Source organism: Euprymna scolopes, unplaced genomic scaffold (genome assembly GCF_053919585.1).
Source record: "Euprymna scolopes isolate OS-2025 unplaced genomic scaffold, ASM5391958v1 sca552, whole genome shotgun sequence".
Lineage (NCBI taxonomy): Eukaryota > Metazoa > Mollusca > Cephalopoda > Sepiida > Sepiolidae > Euprymna > Euprymna scolopes.
This window is the reverse complement of record NW_027633605.1, coordinates 1-18,351: the sequence shown is the minus strand read 5'-3', so window position 1 is coordinate 18,351 and position 18,351 is coordinate 1. Positions and strand designations below refer to the sequence as shown.

Here is an 18,351-nt window from a genome sequence, read left to right as displayed (position 1 = left end):
AACCCCGTAAGATTACCTCTCAAGGAAAATATGAATATTGTCGATCTAAAGAAAATACCGATAACAGAAGTAAATAAATTAGCTGATGAGCTAGGCATCGCAAACGTCGCTCGCCGACGAAGACAAGATGTTATTTACGCTATTTTAAAAGCAAAAATTGCTGAAGGCGAACAAATTGACGGTGAAGGAGTGCTTGAAGTTTTGCCTGATGGTTTTGGCTTCTTACGCTCACCACAATCCTCCTATCTTGCTGGACCTGATGATATTTATCTTTCACCTAATCAAGTTAGAAAATTCAATTTAAAAACGGGTGATAGTTTAAAAGGAACATTGCGTACACCACGTGATAATGAACGTTATTTAGCCATGCATAAGCTAGATAGCATTAATTTTGAACCCCCAGAAAAAAATCGCAAACGCCTACTATTTGAAAATCTTACCCCTCTACATGCTAATGAACGCATCAAGCTAGAAATTGGTAATGGATCAAGTGCAGACATTACTGCACGCACCATTGATATTGCCTCACCAATTGGTAAAGGTCAACGTGGCTTAATTGTTGCTCCACCAAAAGCAGGAAAAACGCTTCTACTACAAAATATTGCCCGCTCCATTGAAACCAATCATCCAGAATGCATTTTAATGATCTTACTGGTAGATGAACGTCCAGAAGAAGTTACCGAAATGCAACGATCGGTAAAAGCAGAAGTCATTTCTTCTACCTTTGATGAGCCAGCCAGTCGACACATTCAAGTAGCCGAAATGGTCATTGAAAAGGCAAAAAGCTTGGTTGAGCATAAAAAAGATGTGGTCGTATTATTAGATTCCATCACACGTTTAGCTCGTGCTTATAATACGGAAACTCCATCATCTGGAAAAGTACTTACTGGAGGAGTTGATGCTAAGGCTCTGCACCGTCCAAAACGCCTGTTTGGTCCAGCACGTAATGTTGAAGAAGGTGGAAGTTTAACCATTATTGCTACAGCACTGATTGATACGGGTTCTAAAATGGATGAAGTCATCTATGAAGAATTTAAAGGTACTGGAAATATGGAAATCCATCTTGATAGAAAATTAGCAGAAAAACGCATTTTCCCTGCAATTAATATTAATCGCAGTGGCACTAGACGAGAGGAACTACTTTGTTCACCTGAAGAGCTAAAGCGTATTTGGGTTATACGAAAACTCTTATCAACAATGGAAGATACCGAAGCAACTGAATTTCTAATTGACCGCCTGTCAAAAACTAAAACTAATGCTGAATTTTTTGACGCCATGCGTAAATAGAACAAATTAATCGTCTAATACATTAATCAAGCCTGTTAAAAAATAAACAATGCATCATAAAACAAAAGGATTCAAAAAACAATGTTTATTATGAACAAATAAGTATTCAGGAATAATGATAACACTATCATCACAAGTATACTAATTTTGCAATGGTCTTGACTCTTCTAAATAGATTAATCATTTAAATATATATATAAATGAATAAATTACTTGTTTTTAAAAAGTTTACCTTTATTACCATTGTTGCAGTCTATCTTCTTATCCTAATTGGTGCATCTGTTCGTGCCTCTGGATCGGGCATGGGATGTCCAGACTGGCCGACATGTTTTGGTCAACTCATCCCACCCACATCAGAATCACAATTACCAGATAACTATCGTGAACTATATGCCCCAAAACTTGCTAATGGACAAACATTAGAACCATTTAATGCAAAAAAAACATGGACAGAATATTTTAATCGATTATTTGGCATACTCGTCGGAATAATCTCTTTAGGGTTATTCGCTTTCTCTTTCTTATTAAAGAAGGATTATCCAAAATTATTCTACATCTCATTTACCATTTTTGTACTAATTTGTTTACAAGGCGTATTAGGTGCAGTAGTGGTAGCCACCAATTTATTACCTGGGATGATTAGTGCCCATATGTTAATGGCATTGCTCATCCTATGCCTACTGATTTACTTAAAATTTAGTATTCAACAGCTACAAATCTCTCCCTCTCATGCAGTAGACACCTATTATGAATCAAATATATCCCTACCACACCAAAATCTCTTTACTATCTAATTGCGATTATTTTAGCTCTTATGCTGATACAAATGCTCATGGGTACTCAAGTACAGAAATGATTGATTTTGCCAGCAAAGCAACTAATACACGAACTAATTGGCTGAGTTTATTAGGTGATATTTTCTATGTCCATCGTAGCTTCTCTTGGGTGATTATTCTCATCAATATTACGCTTCTTTGGCTACTATATAAATATCCTCCACGAAAAATTTTGGTTACCTTTCAACTCATTGCCTTGATTATGATTGTTTTACAAATTACCAGCGGCTCTCTACTTAACCATTTTTCTTTTCCAATGGTAGTACAGCCTTTTCACTTACTTTCCTCTACCATTATTCTAGGCATCCAATTTAATATGCTCTGTCATATTCACCGTTATTATAAATATAAAACTCTCACCAGTTCCTTCCAATAAAATGAGGGTTTATACCACATAGCATGAACTCGCCATTTACTGTTGACGAACTCAGACGCTACAGTCGTCAAATATTTCTACCAGAAGTAGGTTATACAGGACAAGCTTCCCTTAAAAAGGCTACCGCACTTATTATTGGTCTAGGTGGGTTAGGTAGCCCATGCTCACTATATCTCAATGCTAGTGGTATAGGAAAACTCATCCTTATTGACAATGATCTCGTTGAACTATCTAATTTACAACGTCAAATCATCCACACTACACAAAATATCAATACGGCAAAAACAAACTCCGCTTCTCATCTTCTCACCCAACTTAATCCAAATACCAAAATAGAAACCATCACAGATTCTTTCACTATTGATGTAGCAAAAAAAATCATGAAAAAAGTAGATATTGTTGTTGATTGCAGCGACAATTTTGATACTCGCTACATGGTTAATTCAATGTGTATAACATATAAAAAACCATTAATTTCTGCCTCAGTAATTGCCTTTCAAGGGCAACTTTGTTGCTTTGATTTTCGCCAATCCCCCTCTCCTTGTTATGCATGCTTGTTTCCACAAAATAGCGAGCAAATCCACACAGAAAATTGTAGCGAAGTTGGGGTATTATCCACAGCTGCTGGTATATTAGGGCTGATGCAAGCAAATGAAACCATTAAAATGTTAATGAACCTACCCACATTAACTAATCAGCTATTACTATTAGATACCCTAACCTTACAACAACGAATCATCAGAATTAAATCTGATAACAACTGTTTATGCCAGTTAAAACAACCCTAATGAATACCCCTATCCTACAAGTTAATGACATAAAAAAGAACTTTGATCAAGAACAAATTCTAAATGGCGTATCTTTACAAGCCTACGAGGGACAGGTACTCACCATTCTTGGTTCAAGCGGATCGGGAAAAAGCACCTTACTACGTTGTCTCAATCTCTTAGAAATCCCCTCATCTGGACAAATCATTTTTAACAATAAAGAACTACCTATTGTTATAAATAAACAAGGAAAACCCATTGTTAAAGACCAACAAGCACTCATTGAAATTCGCAAAAATATCAGCATGGTATTCCAGCAATTCAATTTATGGGCACATAAAACCGTATTGGAAAATGTAATTGAAGCACCCATGGTAGTGCTGAAAAAAAAGCACAAAGAAGCCACAGAAGAAGCCGTTGAATTACTTGAGCAAGTGGGTATGCACGGACATCTTAAAAAATACCCCTCACAGCTATCAGGTGGGCAAAAACAACGCATCGGAATTGCTAGAGCCCTAGCAATGAAGCCAAAAATTTTACTCTTTGATGAACCAACATCCGCATTAGACCCAGAAATGGTCTATGGAATACTAGACTTGATGGAAAAATTAGCCAAACAAAAACGCACAATGATTCTTGTTACCCATGAAATTAAATTTGCAAAACGTATAACCGATTACACACTATTTTTAAAGCATGGGAAAATTGCCGAACAAGGTAGCAACATTATTGAGAAACCACAAAGCAAAGATTTTCAACATTTTCTCAGCCACTTAATATAGCTAGATTATCGTTATAAATGTTATACTTAACCTATGCCAAAAACAATTTACCCCGATTATATTGACCCTGATAAAATCCTACCAAAGATAGAAAAAAGGAAAGAGATTGCTCACTCCAAACTCTTTACCATCGAACAAAAACAACTCACCTTCTCAAATGGCACTCAAACAACTTATGAAGCCATAAAGGGAGGAAAAAAAGGAGCTATTTTAGTTGTTGCGATGAATACTAACAATGAAGTTTTATTAATTCGTGAGTATTGTGGTGGAAGAGAACATTATGAACTTGCTTTCCCTAAAGGGAACATAGAAATTGATGAAAAAATGGAAGAAGCTGCTAACCGAGAGCTCCAAGAAGAAACGGGCTATCGTGCAGAAGAAATTGCATTTTTAAAAACCGTTTCCATTGCACCGGGATACATGGGACACATTACCCATATCCTATTTGCTAAAAACTTACATTGGTCTCCTCTTGAGGGTGATGAACCCGAATCAATAGAAGTATACCCTTGGGCACTCACTGATATTGATAGGCTATTACAACGAGATGATTTTACCGAAGCGCGTAGTATTACTGCGCTACATTTAACCATAGATTACTTAAAAAAACATGAGTGCTGATATAAAACTTACTTGGCAAAATGGCGTACATTTTATTGCCAAAGACAATGAAGAAAATGCCATAAATATAGATGGTTCACCAAAAGTTGGTGGAAGCAACCAAGGAACTCGACCCATGATGATGGTGCTAATGGGCTTAGCCGGTTGTGCTTCAATTGATATTGTAGGCATTCTCAATAAAAGCAAGCAACCTTTTAAAGAATTTCATGTTGAAGTAACCGCCAAACGCAGCGACAACATACCCAAAGTATTTACCGATATTGACTTACTATTTCAAGTATACGGAGAAGTTGCACAAAATAGACTGGACCATGCTGTTAAACTATCTGTAGACAAATATTGCTCAGTAGCAACGATGCTCAACCCAACTGTTAACATCACCTTCAGAACTGAAATTCATAAATAAACCTATACAAAATTCTAAACCGTTTGACAACTACAAACCAAAATTCATCCATATCAAACAATAAATGACCAGACCATCATGAGCTTACCAGACACACACGAGCATATTGATCATCTACTAGACAACTACATTGACGATCCCAAAATGTATAAAGTCACCCTATTCAATGATGACTTCACCACATTTGAATTCGTTATCTATGTACTGATGAAATTTTTTCATAAATCCAAAAATGAAGCCGAAACCATCACCACTGAAATCCATCAAAAAGGTAAAGGTCTTGCTGGTATATTTAGCTATGATGAGGCAGAAACAAGAAAATCACAAGTCATCAACTGTGCCAGAAAAAACAATTTTCCCCTGATGTGTATGGTTGAACAAGATTAACATAACTACCTCATCATTTCCCATGGCAAACCAAATCACTATTTTGGGAGCAGAAACAGCAGTTGGCAGCTATGTTCTATACTTACTGAGCAAATTAGGTTACCAATGCCATGCCCCTCTCATACATCCACATCGGCATAGCTACTTAAAATTTAACAACAACATCATTCTTTCCCAATTCAATCCCCTTAGTACAAATGAAATCTCCCTAACCATTAAAGAATCCACCAAAGTACTCAATTTCTTTAGAGCTTACGAAAGCAATCTATACAACACTGCCCAACTAGAGACTCACAATCATTTTTTCTGCAAATACTTAAGTCAGCTTTGCATAAAAAACAAAATTCAGCGACTAATTCACCACTCCTCTCTTGGCATCAGTCAATTTACCATCAACAACCCCTATTTACTCTCTCGTTCCTATGGAGAAAAAGCTCTGCTATCGAATGTTTTCACTAAAATCAGTATCGTTCGTTCAAGTTGGTATTATGGTCATGGAGTAGAACCTGATGGAGCATCATCTTGCTTTGTTAAATACATTGCTAATGATTTACAACGCAAAAAATTCTACCCACTTATTGGTCAAAATATTCATTTATCCCCCATTCATATTAAAGAATTAGCCGAATTATTTGTCTCTCTAGTCACCACAGAAAAAAAACAAGATAAACAACGGATTGAAGCAATAGGTCATGACACACTAACCCTAAATGATGTAGTAAAAAAAATACATCACCAAACCAACTCCAAAGCCCACCTCTACCCTTATCCGCTTTTTTTAGCCTCTCGCTTAGTCAAAAAGCATAAAGTATGTGGTGCACTATTCCCTGTTGGCACTAAAGATTTTAAACTCTCCCTAACTGCCTCAGACTCTAAAAATCAACAAACACTACACCAATCATCACAAGGTATTCTTGACTACATAGAAGCACTTAACTAACACCACATCTACATGAATGAGTAGGAATCCATCTGCCCAAAAACACACAGCAAAAGACCTCCCCTTTGTCTACTACAAAGTAGGCGGTGCAGTGAGAGACTTTTTTCTACAAAAATATGATAACAACATCACAATTAAAGAACGAGATTGGGTGGTAATTGGCTCATCGAGTAAACAAATGTTGGCACTCGGGTTTACACAAGTAGGGAAAAATTTCCCTGTTTTCTTACACCCCAAAACTAAAGAAGAATATGCCCTAGCTCGCCTTGAAAAAAAACAAGGAAAAGGCTACCATGGTTTTGTTTTTGACACTGCAAAAAGCGTCACATTAGAAGAAGATTTACTTCGTCGAGACTTAACCATTAATGCAATTGCACAAGACCCCACTAATCCCAATAAATTTATCGACCCCTACAATGGCATTGAAGACATTCATAACAAACAACTACGTCACATCAGCAATGCCTTTGAAGAAGATCCTCTTAGAGTCTTTCGAGTTGCACGATTTTACGCACGTTTTGCTTACCTCGGTTTCACTGTTGCCCCATCAACTATAAAAAAAATGCAATCCATCTGTCAATCAGGAGAACTCAATAACCTATCAGCTGAACGCATCTGGCAAGAAACTCAACTAGCCTTACAAACTCGCTCTCCACAACTATTTTTTCACCTACTCCACAAAATAGGCGGACTCAAAGACTGGTTTCCAGAAATACAACATTTATTTGGCGTGCCACAACCAGCTAGATGGCATCCAGAAATAGACTGTGGCATACACTCACTACTCGTTTTAGAACATGCTACAAAAATGACCACCCGTGTTGCCATTCGATTTTGTGCATTGACACATGATCTTGGCAAAGGCACCACCCCCCAAGCCATTCTCCCCTCGCATCACGGACACGAACAACGTGGCGTCAAACTCGTTGAAAACCTCTGTGAAAGACTCAAAACCCCAAAACACATACGAAACCTGGCCAAACTCAGTGCAAGATGGCATACCCATTTTCATCATCGTTACCAAGAAATGAAAGCTGATACTTACCTTAAAGTACTCACTGCCATCAAATACTTCCAAACCCCACAATCTCTTGAAGATTTGCTCATTATCAGTGAAAGTGATTCCAAAGGACGTACCGGATTTCGCTACACCCCTTATCCATCAAAACACTTCTGGTATAAAATTGCCGAAAAACTCTCACAGTTCGAACAATCCAAACCCTACAATCACCCTGATTTTCAACAACTTAATAACGAACAAAAAAAGCAAACCATTAAACAACAACGCATTGCCATCATCCAACACGTTCTCGATTCTAAAAAAGTTAAAAACAGATTCATCTAAAGCAACATGAAAAAAGTTGATTCACTCCTCAGCAAGCAAACAGACTTTCTTACCCATACCCTTAACTCTGAACAAAAAAAAGCCGTTACCCTGCCAGTTGAAGGACATTCACTCATTCTTGCTGGTGCAGGAAGTGGTAAAACCAAAGTTCTCACCCATCGCATTGCTTGGTTAATTCTGCATCACAACATTCCACCTAGTTCCATCTGTAGCGTCACCTTCACCAACAAAGCAGCCAAAGAAATGCAAACACGCTTACATAACCTTATGCAACAACCTCTTCATGGACTATGGTGTGGACATTTCATGGTATCAATCATCGTTTTCTACGGACCCATTATGAACTAGCCAAACTGGATAAAAACTTTCAAATAATGGATTCAGAAGACCAGCTCTCTTTAATACGTCGTATCATGCGTGATCTCAATATTGACAGCAAAAATCATCCACCAAAAAGTGTTGCCAACTACATCAATCGACAGAAAGATGAAGGCATAAGAGCATATAAAATTCACGCTCAAATGACTGGGAGGCACTGCAATTAGACATTTATCACCGCTACGAACTACTTTGCATGCAAAGCAGCCTTGTTGACTTTGCAGAAATACTTCTCAAATCCTATGAAACGCTCCAAGAAAATCCTGACTTATTGGCACACTACCACAAACGTTTTCCCACCTACTCATTGATGAATTTCAAGATACCAATACCTTACAATACAAATGGATAAAACTTCTCAATGGCGAACATGCAAATACTTTTGTAGTGGGTGATGATGATCAATCGATCTATGGATGGCGTGGGGCAAAAATTGAAAATATCCAATCTTTTGAATACTATTTCTCACAATTCAAAGAAGTAACTCAAGTACGATTAGAGCAAAATTACCGCTCTACTCACCCCATTCTCAACTGTGCTAATCAACTTATTGCTAAAAACGAAAATCGCCTTGGAAAAAATCTCTGGACAGACAATCAAAGCGGTGAAAATGTTAAGGTGTACGCTTCTGTAAATGGACTAGGTGAAGCAGACTTTGTGATTAAAGAAATTGACCGTGCCTTAGAACATGGTATTCTAGGCAGTGATATCGCTATACTCTATCGCTCAAACGTACAATCTCGGCTATTTGAAGAAGCACTTATTCGTGCAAAAATACCCTACACCATCTATGGTGGAACTCGCTTCTTTGAACGAGCAGAAATTAAAGACACCCTCGCCTACCTACGTCTACTAATTAATCCCAATGATAATGCTGCTTTTTTAAGAGTGGTTAACGTTCCCACCAGAGGCATTGGCAATAAAACCATTGAAAATATTACCCATGCTGCAAATGAACAACAAATCTCTTACTGGCAAAGTGCCAAACAATCCACTCACCTTGCTACACAAAACTTTATCAGCCTCATTGAACAATGGAAAGAACAAGCAAAAAACCACACCATTGATGAGCAAATTGACCTCATCTACCAACAAAGCGGACTCATTACCCACTACGAAAAAGAATCCAAAGAAAAAGCAGAAATTCGTGAGGAAAACATTAAAGAATTGATTATTGCCTCAAAAGAATACAAAGAAGCCAGCGAACTCATTGCTCATGCCACACTTGAATCTGGTGAAGAACCGATTGTTAACCACCAACAACTTGATGAATGTGTGCAACTGATGACTGTGCATTCAGCTAAAGGATTAGAATTTCCCATTGTATTTATGGTTGGTATGGAAGATGGACTATTTCCCACCCTACGTAGCCTAGAGTCCAAAGAAAAACTCACTGAAGAACGTCGCCTTGCATACGTTGGCATGACTCGAGCACGGGAAAAACTATACCTTAGTTTTGCAGGTTATCGCCAGCTTTATGGCAACCAATTCACCAGCTACCCAGTTTCTTGTTTTTTAAGAGAACTTCCTGAAGAATCCATTGACATTGTTGAAATCTAAACATTTCTAAAAACCTAACCTTACCAACTCAACTATAGTGATGATGTATTTTATAAATATAAATTAAAAAAATATTCTCAAAAAACCAGTCGCTATTATCTGACCACTACCTAACTTTGCAATCGCTCACTATGTCTAGTCTAAAACCACCTACTCTCTCGCAAGGTGAACTGTTTGCAAATGACTACCCAATCATCACCAATGCAGCAGTGGAACAATCCATTCAGCAAGCATTCAATGCAGAACATGAAAACGGCTCGCCACACACAACCCACACCCATACACACACAGAAAAATCTCAAACTATCCCCCTAACAAACTTTATCAATCAAAAAGCAAACTCTACCAACTTACCCAACACTTTAATTGGCAAGCTATTAGCGAACAACTAGGAAAAAGCTATCGCCATAATAACAGCTATTATGACACTCGGCAATTAGCAGCAATGTATGCCATCAACACGCAAAATGGAGACAACTACTCACTCACCCTATCACTTTGGTTAGAAAATCCATACTGGCAATTTTTTTGTGGTATGCGTGACTTTCAAACCCAACTTCCTTTTGACAAAGAAGTACTAGAAGGCTTCACAAACCATGTGCGAAAAACCCCCATCACCATCCTGCAACAACTTAGCAACAAACTCTCGCATTCAGGCATTAATTCCATCCGATCATTCCGCAAAGAACAACCCAAAAAACTCAGTAAACGCTCAACAAAAGTCCAAGCGGAAAGCTACGAAACAGAAACCATTCTCAAACCCGTTTTTATTAAGTGGTATCAAGACTATTTATTCTATATATACTTTCTATTAGCCATCAGTTTTTGGGTAATTTATGCACTAATTTTTCCAGCAAATTGGCCCAATGAAGCACTCACATGGAATCAATGGAAAGCCTGTCTATTGATTGTGATTGGTTTCCCTATTGTTGAAGAAATTGTCTTTAGAGGCGGACTGCAAACATGGCTACATCACTATAACTGGGCAAAACAAACCTCCCTTCATATCAGTGTTGCCAATGTGATTGTTTCTATCTTCTTTTCTAGCTTGCATGTTATCCTTCGTGCAGATGATCCCAGCACATACGGAATCATCATCCCCTCACTGATTTTTGGCTTATTTAGAGACAGGCACAAACACATCATTAGCTGCACCCTACTACACATGTTTTACAATATGGGAGCATTTTTCTTATTAATTTTACCCACAATAAAATAACCCTTCCAGTGCTTGATAAACATTCAAATTTCTATACCAATACTTTCTCATAATGCAAAGGATCTTGCATCCCCACAGAAGAAAAAGCTGCTAAACGCTCCAAACAAGAACCACACTCTCCACACGCCTGATCACGCCCTAAATAACACGTCCATGTTTGACTATAATCCAAACCCATCTGCAAACCTGTTTTCAAAATAACGTCCTTAGAATCATATAAAAACGGACTAATGATTCTACTGCATTATAATTTGCAATTGCTGAAACCTGATTCATTGCCTCAACAAACTCTGGGCGGCAATCTGGATAAATCACATGATCACCTGCGTGAGCACCATAAAACACCTTGTTAGCACCTAAAGAAACCGCATACCCCACTGCTAATGACAATAAAATCATATTACGATTAGGTACAACTGTTGACTGCATCCTATCCAAATCGTACTCTCCTAATGGCACCTCCATATCCATTGAGGTCAATGAAGAGCCCTGCAATAAAATATTAATACTACGAATATCCACAAGCTTATGATGAATAGCAAGCTCTTGACACACCCTACTTGCCACGGCTAACTCCTTATTATGCCTCTGCCCATAATCAAACGATAAGGCATATACCTCATAACCTTCTTGCCTAGCCAAATGCAACACCGTATAGGAATCCATCCCACCAGAATAAATCACCACCGTTTTTTTCCCCTTATTACTCTCTGCTTTCTTCTCAACTACCATATATGACAACCTACCCAGATTAATTAAACAATTACATAACAATGATTCACGACACCAACCAATGTAGAGACGTCCAAACACCAACCAATGTAGAGACGTCCATTTATGGCATCTCTTAAGCATCACATCTTCTAATAACCAAACGCAATCAATCACAATTAGATGCGATAAATTGCATCTCTACGCAAAATTTTTCGTCTTTCTCTTTATTAACTATCATGGTTAAATTCTTGTAAAACACTCTCTCTACCTTGACAAAAGCTATGAAGAGCGAGTTTATCAAGTGATAGATAATAGTAACATTAGTATGCTAAAATGATTGTAACGCACACCTAACTTTTCGCCTAATTTTTCAGGTGGAGACTATCAAACAAATTGGATAATGATTATGAAACAAAAAGAACAACATTTTTCTTTAGAAGGGGTTCATTGTGCTGGTTGTGTAAACACCATTACAAAAGCAGTTTTAAAACTAGATAATATAGAAGATATTTCCGTAAATCTAATTAATAAAACAGCCGTTGTAACAGGGTCTGCAACAGAAAAAGATATAATCCAAGCAGTTATTGATGCCGGTTATAATGCCAAGCCCGCAGAAAGCTTAAGCCAAACCAGAAAAAAACAAGAAAAAGCAGAAAAAGCAGAGTATAAGCACAAACTTTTACAAAGTAGTATTTTTCTTATTTTCGGGTTTTCCATGCTAGGCTATGCCTTGCTGGGTGGAAGTATGGAAATTAACTCCTTAAACTCGCAAATAGCTTGGTCTATTGTTGGCTTTGCCTGTTTATTTGTCATGTTCTTTTTTTGCCAAAGAAACCTATACAAATTCATTTAAACTCGCTAAAAAATTAAATAGTAATATGGATACTCTTATTGCTATAGGCACTTTAGCAGCTTGGATATATTCTATGTTTGTGGTGATATTTCCTAGCTTTTTCCCAGAGCAATCAAGACATGTGTATTTTGAAGCCTCACTAATAATTTTAGGGAATGGTGAGTCTGGGGCAAGCATTGGATTTAAAAACTCGTGGTAAAACCTCAAAAGCTATTTACAGGTTGCTAGATTTAAGAAATAAAACTGCACAAGTAATCAGAGATGGCAAAGATATAACCGTGGATTTAGACGAAGTACAAGTAGCGGATTTAATCAGAGTCAATTCTGGGGAAAATATCCCAGTAGATGGTGTGGTAATTGAAGGGGTGGGACAAATTGACGAATCCATGCTTACAGGTGAATCCATTAGTATACAGAAAAATAAAAATGATGCAGTTTTTGCAGGAACGGTAAACATAGGGCAAAGCTTTGTGATGAAAGCTACCAAAGTTGGCAATGAAACCAAACTTGCCCAAATAACCAAACTAGTTGCATCGGCACAAAATAGCAAACCACCTATTGGGCTTTTAGCCGATAAAATAGTGGGAGTTTTCGTTCCTATTATGCTGCTAATTTCCATAACAACGGCTATTATTTGGTTTTTTACAGGAGCTAGTGCCAATCACATATTAATTGCTGCGGTATCGGTAATTATCATTGCTTGTCCTTGTGCTTTGGGCTTGGCAACACCAATATCTACCATTATAGGCATGGGAAAATCCGCCGAATATGGAGGGCTAATCCGCAACGGGGAGTCCCTACAAAAAGCTTCAAAAATAGATGTGGTAGTGCTAGATAAAACAGGAACCTTAACACAAGGTAAACCCTCGGTTATAGACAGTAAAATTATAGATGATAAGAGTAAAGAAAAAGTCTATAACTATGTTTATTCCTTAGAGAAATCAAGCTCGCATCCGTTGGCAAAATCCTTAACCAATTTTACCGAAAACCTGCAAACTAATTCCTTTAAATTAGAAGGCGTAGAGGAAGTACACGGTAAAGGCATTAAAGCAGAATACAAAAACGATAAAATGCTATTAGGGAGTTTTGATTTAATGCAAGAAAATAATATTGCCATAGAGGATAAAGACCTGCAAAACCAAATTTCAACTTGGCGAGAATCCGCCTATTCTGCCGTATTTTTTGCTATCAATGATAAGCTAGAAGCAGTATTTGCCATAGCCGATAAAATAAGAGAAGATACAAAAAGTGCCTTATCAGCTCTAAATAATATGGGTATTGAAACCATTATGCTCACGGGGTGATAATCAGCAGACAGCTAAAGCTGTAGCTAGTACTTTAGGGATTGAAAAATGGCAAGCAGCTTGCCTGCAGAAGATAAATTAAACTATGTAAAAAAATTACAGAGCCAAGGTAAATTTGTTGCCGTGGCAGGAGATGGCGTAAACGACTCCCCAGCTTTAGCAATTTCCGATGTTGGTTTTGCCATTGGTGGCGGTACGGATATTGCCATTGAAAGCTCGGATGTGGCTTTATTAAACCCATCATTACATGGAATATCTAATATTATCAATATCAGTCAATCAACCATTAGAAATATCAAACAAAACTTATTTGGTGCATTTATCTACAATCTAATAGGCATACCCATTGCCGCTGGGATATTGTATCCATTTACTGGATTTATGCTAAGCCCAATCATTGCCAGTAGTGCCATGGCACTATCATCGGTTACGGTTGTATCAAATGCCAATAGATTGAGGTTTTTGAGGTTGGGGAGATAGTTTTAATAATCTATAAAAAGAATTTAATTAATTTGCAATCTATTAATTTCGCAGGATTATTCGGATCTTTTATTTGTTCATCCTTAATGCTAAAACTTGTTTCATTAATTTCTTCCAGTTTTGTTATGCTTTCATTTGGAAAATCATCGTATTTTTTAGTTGGAATTATACAAATTAACTCAAAATTATTATTAGTTGGTTTATGTAAATAATCAAATACTATTCTTGGGTTTTCAATTTGCCACATTCCTCTAATTCTCAAGTTTGTAATTCCTAAGGGGTCAACCTGATTTACTCTTCCTAGCTCTTTTGTCTCTGAAAATACTACATCTGGAATTGTTTTTATACCGTCAGAAATGGTTGTCTTTATTCTTTGGTAAGTATCGTGCTTAGCTGCATAAGAACTTCCATAAACCATCCATAAAGATTTAATACTTGTATCGGTTGTGTGTCCAACACAATAAATCAAGTCTTTAACTGTCCAATCCTCACATTCTTTGCATTCCTTTGTTATCATAGGACTTGTGTGTGTTAAATCAGTTTTAGGATAACTACTATTTAAAGCTAAGCTTGTATTTGCACTTTGTGTTTTTTTTACCTCGATTGCATCACCACCTTTTATCATAATGTCAGGTGGATTATTTTGAGAGCCTAGCCAAGAAAATTCTTGGTTAAAAATTTTCATTCTTTCTGATTCATTATTTTCTGCAAATGTTCCAGCAAAAGCATCTTTAATATAATTTTCAAGAGCTTCTCCCATATTATTAGCTCTATTTCTTCCACTATAAAGATTATTAATTTTTAAAATTTTTATTATTTACAATATTGTAAATTGCTTCTAAGATATTTGTCATACTATAGTTGCTTCTTTAATTTTTTTGATCTGTTTTATTTTTTTGCTAGGACCTCATTAGCTTTTATTTTTTCCATAATACTATTTGCTAAAAACTTTGCTAAGTTTACAGGAACAGCATTACCAATCATTTTATATCCTGATGCAACTTTTTTATAATGAAAAATAAAGTCATTAGGAAAAGTTTGAATTCTTGCACATTCTCTAACACTCAACCTTCTGTATAAATGTTCTTTCCCTGGCATAAAAACTCTTTTATTTTTTTCGATAAATTTCATCTTAGGAGCTTGTGGATGAAATGGAGCATGTCTTCCACCTGCTTGAATTGTATAAGATTGTTCATCCCAATTTCTTACTCTATTTCTGGACATAAAGATTGTAGAAAAACCTCCAATCATATATTCATGATTAGGTACTATACAGTTATTTCCATTGGTATTGTTATATTCCAGAGCAGGTAAAACTCCATCTTTTAAATCAAAGATAACTTCTTTAAGTGATATTTTAGGAAAAGTTTCAGTTGGGAATTGATATTTAAAATTTAAGTCTTTTCTAATGCCAACAAAAAACACTCTTTTTCTATCTTGAGGAACATTATAATCAGCTGCATTTAGCATTTGAAAAGAAAGTTCGTAACCAAGACCAGCATTTCTAAACAGTTCTTTGATACTTTCTAAGGCTTCTGTATGTTTTGAAATTAACATTCCACTAACATTTTCTGCTAAAAAGAACTTAGGTTGTTTAGCTTCTAATATTCTAATGAACTCATAAAATAACTTACCTCTTTTATCTTTTATTCCTCTTAATGCTCCTGCCTCACTCCAACTTTGACAAGGAGGGCCTCCAATTATTCCATCACATTCTGGAACTTCTTTATCAGGTATATTAACAATACTTCTTTTATCAAGAATTGTATTTGGGTGATTCTTTTCATAAGTTTCCCATATTTCTTTGTCATATTCATTTGCCCAAATAACATTAAATCCGGCTTGTTGAAAGCCTAAATCTAGCCCACCAGCCCCTGCAAAAAAAGATACTATTCTCATAACCCAATTATATAAATTTTTTAAAAATAAACAATTTTACAACTCCCACCAATGCCTTTAAACTTCTCTACAAACTTAGAGATTTTTTGAAAAACCTTATTTTTTTTTGGGTAAATACTCTGGATTTAGGGGGCTCATTTTAGGTAGTATTGAATTAAGTTCTGTACCATTTTCGCTAGCATATTCTCTGTTTTACTGAGGTTTATGCTAAGCCCAATCATTGCCAGTAGTGCCATGGCACTATCATCGGTTACGGTTGTATCAAATGCCAATAGATTAAGGTTTTTGAGGTTGAGTGATAAATAAAATTTTAAAAGCTAAGTTTTTTAATTAAATACTTCATAATTTTCTTTATCTTTTTTAGCTCTATTGAAATACCTAAGCACTAGTTGAGCATTGTTTATATCTGTTTTTCCTCCTTTTGAGAAAGGGGTAATATGATCCACTTCAGCATCTTCTATAGCAAGAATTTTTTGTCCAGAAATCGCACAAATTGGATTGGCATCAAATAGTTCTTTTTTGACTTTGTATGAAAAAGTTCTTTGTTCGTATCCACTATCTTGGATAATTTCATCAAGTTTATTTATCCAAATTTTGAAACGTTTTTTTAGTACTTCTTTATTTGAAGTTTGAATTAAAATTGAATCAATAAAGTCTCTATTGTTAGTCATTAACTCGATCATAGCTTCACGAATAAAATCAGCATTTCTAAGTACTTCATTTTTAGAGTAGTGTACAAACCCACATATTTGTATGTCGTAAAGAGCCATATTAATTCTTGTTGTAGTCCAGTTTCCTTTTTCTTTTGAATCATCAAACGGAATATATCTTCTAAATGCCGTTTCCCCAAATACTACTTTAACCAAATCTATACAATGATTAAATCGTTGCTCATATTCTTTTGCTTTTTCATCACTTAAACAACGATTATCTCTTAGTTCTTTATTACAAAACTGTTTCATGCTTGGTTGATAATTCAAATATGACTTTTCACTTAAAGCAAAAAATCGCAAAATCATACCCTGTAAAGCATGCGTTTTTTATAATTATCTTTTTGTACAACACTATGAAAATCTTTATTTTCCTCAAGTTCAGATAAAAGCTTAATATAGTTACCCCTATAAACCGTATTTCTTATTTCATCTTCATTCAGTTTTATTGAGCCTGTATTTAACCTTTCAAAAATTTCAAATTTCACATCTTCATTAGATTCTTTTTTAATGATTATTGTATGGAGAGTAGTTTTTTTGATTTTATTTTGCTGTTCCTTATCTAAATTGCTGAATGATTTTTTATTTAACTCTGTGAAAACTTTCAACTCAGTTAATTTAAAACGCTTCTCCATCTGGGTACTGACCATTAACAAATGATAAAAACGAAGTTAATCTTTGCTGACCATCTATTACGCTATATGATTCATTTTTTTCTTCTGCAAGATAAATCACAGGAATAGGTACATCCATTAATACAGATTCAATTAACTTGCTGGCAATGACTGGTGTAGATACATACTTTCTTTGATATTCCGGCTGTAAATCTAAATCACCATCTTTAAACATAGAATCAAACTCTCTAATTGAAAAATCTTTAGCCTGCCAAACAATATTTCGATTGTCTGTTTGCAACTCAAGTTCTTGATTTTCTATAACAGAGTTTAAATCTTCTGTCTCTTCTTGAATAAGTTGGTTTAGCTGTTCTTGATTCATAATACTATTTGGTTAGATAACTAATGAAATTATTAATTTATTTGTTCATAATTAAAGTTTATTTAATCAAATTTTTGAGAATTTTTCTTTTCTTTTGTTTCACAACCCAATTATATCAACCCCTTAAAAATAAACAATAATTTACAACTCACCACCAACCCCTTTAAACTTCTCTACAAATTGAGAGATTTTTTGAAAAACCTTATTTTTCTTAGGCAAATACTTTGGATTTAGTGGACTCATTCTTGGCAGTATGGAATTAAGTTCGGTACCATTTTCGCTGGCATATTCTCGCTTTAATGATTTAGCGATGTATCGTTTAGCGTCTTCTTGGTTTAAATTCTCATTAGCAATTAACTCTTCTGCTTCTTGTGCTTGTTTCTCTTGTGCATAGCTATAAAAACTACTGATAATTTCTGTTTTATCTTCAAGGCTGTCTAAATTAATATTATCAATAAACTCAAGTATTAAACTCTCTTTAGCTCTATTTT

General features: G+C 35.8%; 7 protein-coding genes and 1 pseudogene across 7 annotated transcripts; 7 read left to right on the top strand and 1 right to left on the bottom strand.

The window, feature by feature from the left end:
- The first annotated feature begins 30 nt into the window (after positions 1 to 30).
- Positions 31 to 1,287, top strand: LOC145275035 (transcription termination factor Rho-like). Its single transcript, XM_080127565.1, has one exon. The coding sequence runs from the start codon at positions 31 to 33 to the stop codon at positions 1,285 to 1,287; it is 1,257 nt and encodes a 418-aa protein (XP_079983691.1).
- A 1,999-nt stretch (positions 1,288 to 3,286) lies between these two features.
- LOC145275034 (histidine/lysine/arginine/ornithine transport ATP-binding protein HisP-like) lies at positions 3,287 to 4,048 on the top strand. The gene has a single exon (XM_080127564.1). It carries the CDS (start codon positions 3,287 to 3,289, stop codon positions 4,046 to 4,048), a length of 762 nt encoding a protein of 253 aa, XP_079983690.1.
- Positions 4,049 to 4,081: 33 nt separating this feature from the next.
- Positions 4,082 to 4,669, top strand: LOC145275033 (ADP compounds hydrolase NudE-like). Its single transcript, XM_080127562.1, has one exon. It carries the CDS (start codon positions 4,082 to 4,084, stop codon positions 4,667 to 4,669), a length of 588 nt encoding a protein of 195 aa, XP_079983688.1.
- Positions 4,670 to 6,418: 1,749 nt separating this feature from the next.
- On the top strand, positions 6,419 to 7,747 carry LOC145275032 (multifunctional CCA protein-like). Its single transcript, XM_080127561.1, has one exon. It carries the CDS (start codon positions 6,419 to 6,421, stop codon positions 7,745 to 7,747), a length of 1,329 nt encoding a protein of 442 aa, XP_079983687.1.
- Positions 7,748 to 8,121: 374 nt separating this feature from the next.
- Positions 8,122 to 9,685, top strand: LOC145275031 (DNA helicase II-like). The gene is made up of 2 exons (XM_080127560.1): positions 8,122 to 8,239; positions 8,514 to 9,685. The coding sequence occupies exons 1-2, from the start codon at positions 8,122 to 8,124 to the stop codon at positions 9,683 to 9,685; spliced, it is 1,290 nt and encodes a 429-aa protein (XP_079983686.1).
- A 1,411-nt stretch (positions 9,686 to 11,096) lies between these two features.
- Positions 11,097 to 11,636, bottom strand: LOC145275029 (7-cyano-7-deazaguanine synthase-like). Its single transcript, XM_080127559.1, has one exon. It carries the CDS (start codon positions 11,634 to 11,636, stop codon positions 11,097 to 11,099), a length of 540 nt encoding a protein of 179 aa, XP_079983685.1.
- Positions 11,637 to 12,626: 990 nt separating this feature from the next.
- On the top strand, positions 12,627 to 13,775 carry LOC145275028 (putative copper-transporting ATPase PacS pseudogene; annotated as a pseudogene).
- Positions 13,776 to 13,823: 48 nt separating this feature from the next.
- On the top strand, positions 13,824 to 14,255 carry LOC145275027 (copper-exporting P-type ATPase-like). The gene has a single exon (XM_080127558.1). The coding sequence runs from the start codon at positions 13,824 to 13,826 to the stop codon at positions 14,253 to 14,255; it is 432 nt and encodes a 143-aa protein (XP_079983684.1).
- The last annotated feature ends 4,096 nt before the right edge of the window (positions 14,256 to 18,351 follow it).

Bases quoted from the DNA above. Each gene is read 5' to 3' on its own strand.
- LOC145275035 (XM_080127565.1), top strand. From the start codon at position 31: ATGAATATTGTCGATCTAAAGAAAATACCGATAACAGAAGTAAATAAA.
- LOC145275034 (XM_080127564.1), top strand. From the start codon at position 3,287: ATGAATACCCCTATCCTACAAGTTAATGACATAAAAAAGAACTTTGAT.
- LOC145275033 (XM_080127562.1), top strand. From the start codon at position 4,082: ATGCCAAAAACAATTTACCCCGATTATATTGACCCTGATAAAATCCTA.
- LOC145275032 (XM_080127561.1), top strand. From the start codon at position 6,419: ATGAGTAGGAATCCATCTGCCCAAAAACACACAGCAAAAGACCTCCCC.
- LOC145275031 (XM_080127560.1), top strand. From the start codon at position 8,122: ATGGATTCAGAAGACCAGCTCTCTTTAATACGTCGTATCATGCGTGAT. The intron at 8,240-8,513 runs GCATAAGAGCAT...ATACTTTTGTAG, and splicing joins CAATCGACAGAAAGATGAAG to TGGGTGATGATGATCAATCG.
- LOC145275029 (XM_080127559.1), bottom strand. From the start codon at position 11,636: ATGGTAGTTGAGAAGAAAGCAGAGAGTAATAAGGGGAAAAAAACGGTG.
- LOC145275027 (XM_080127558.1), top strand. From the start codon at position 13,824: ATGGCAAGCAGCTTGCCTGCAGAAGATAAATTAAACTATGTAAAAAAA.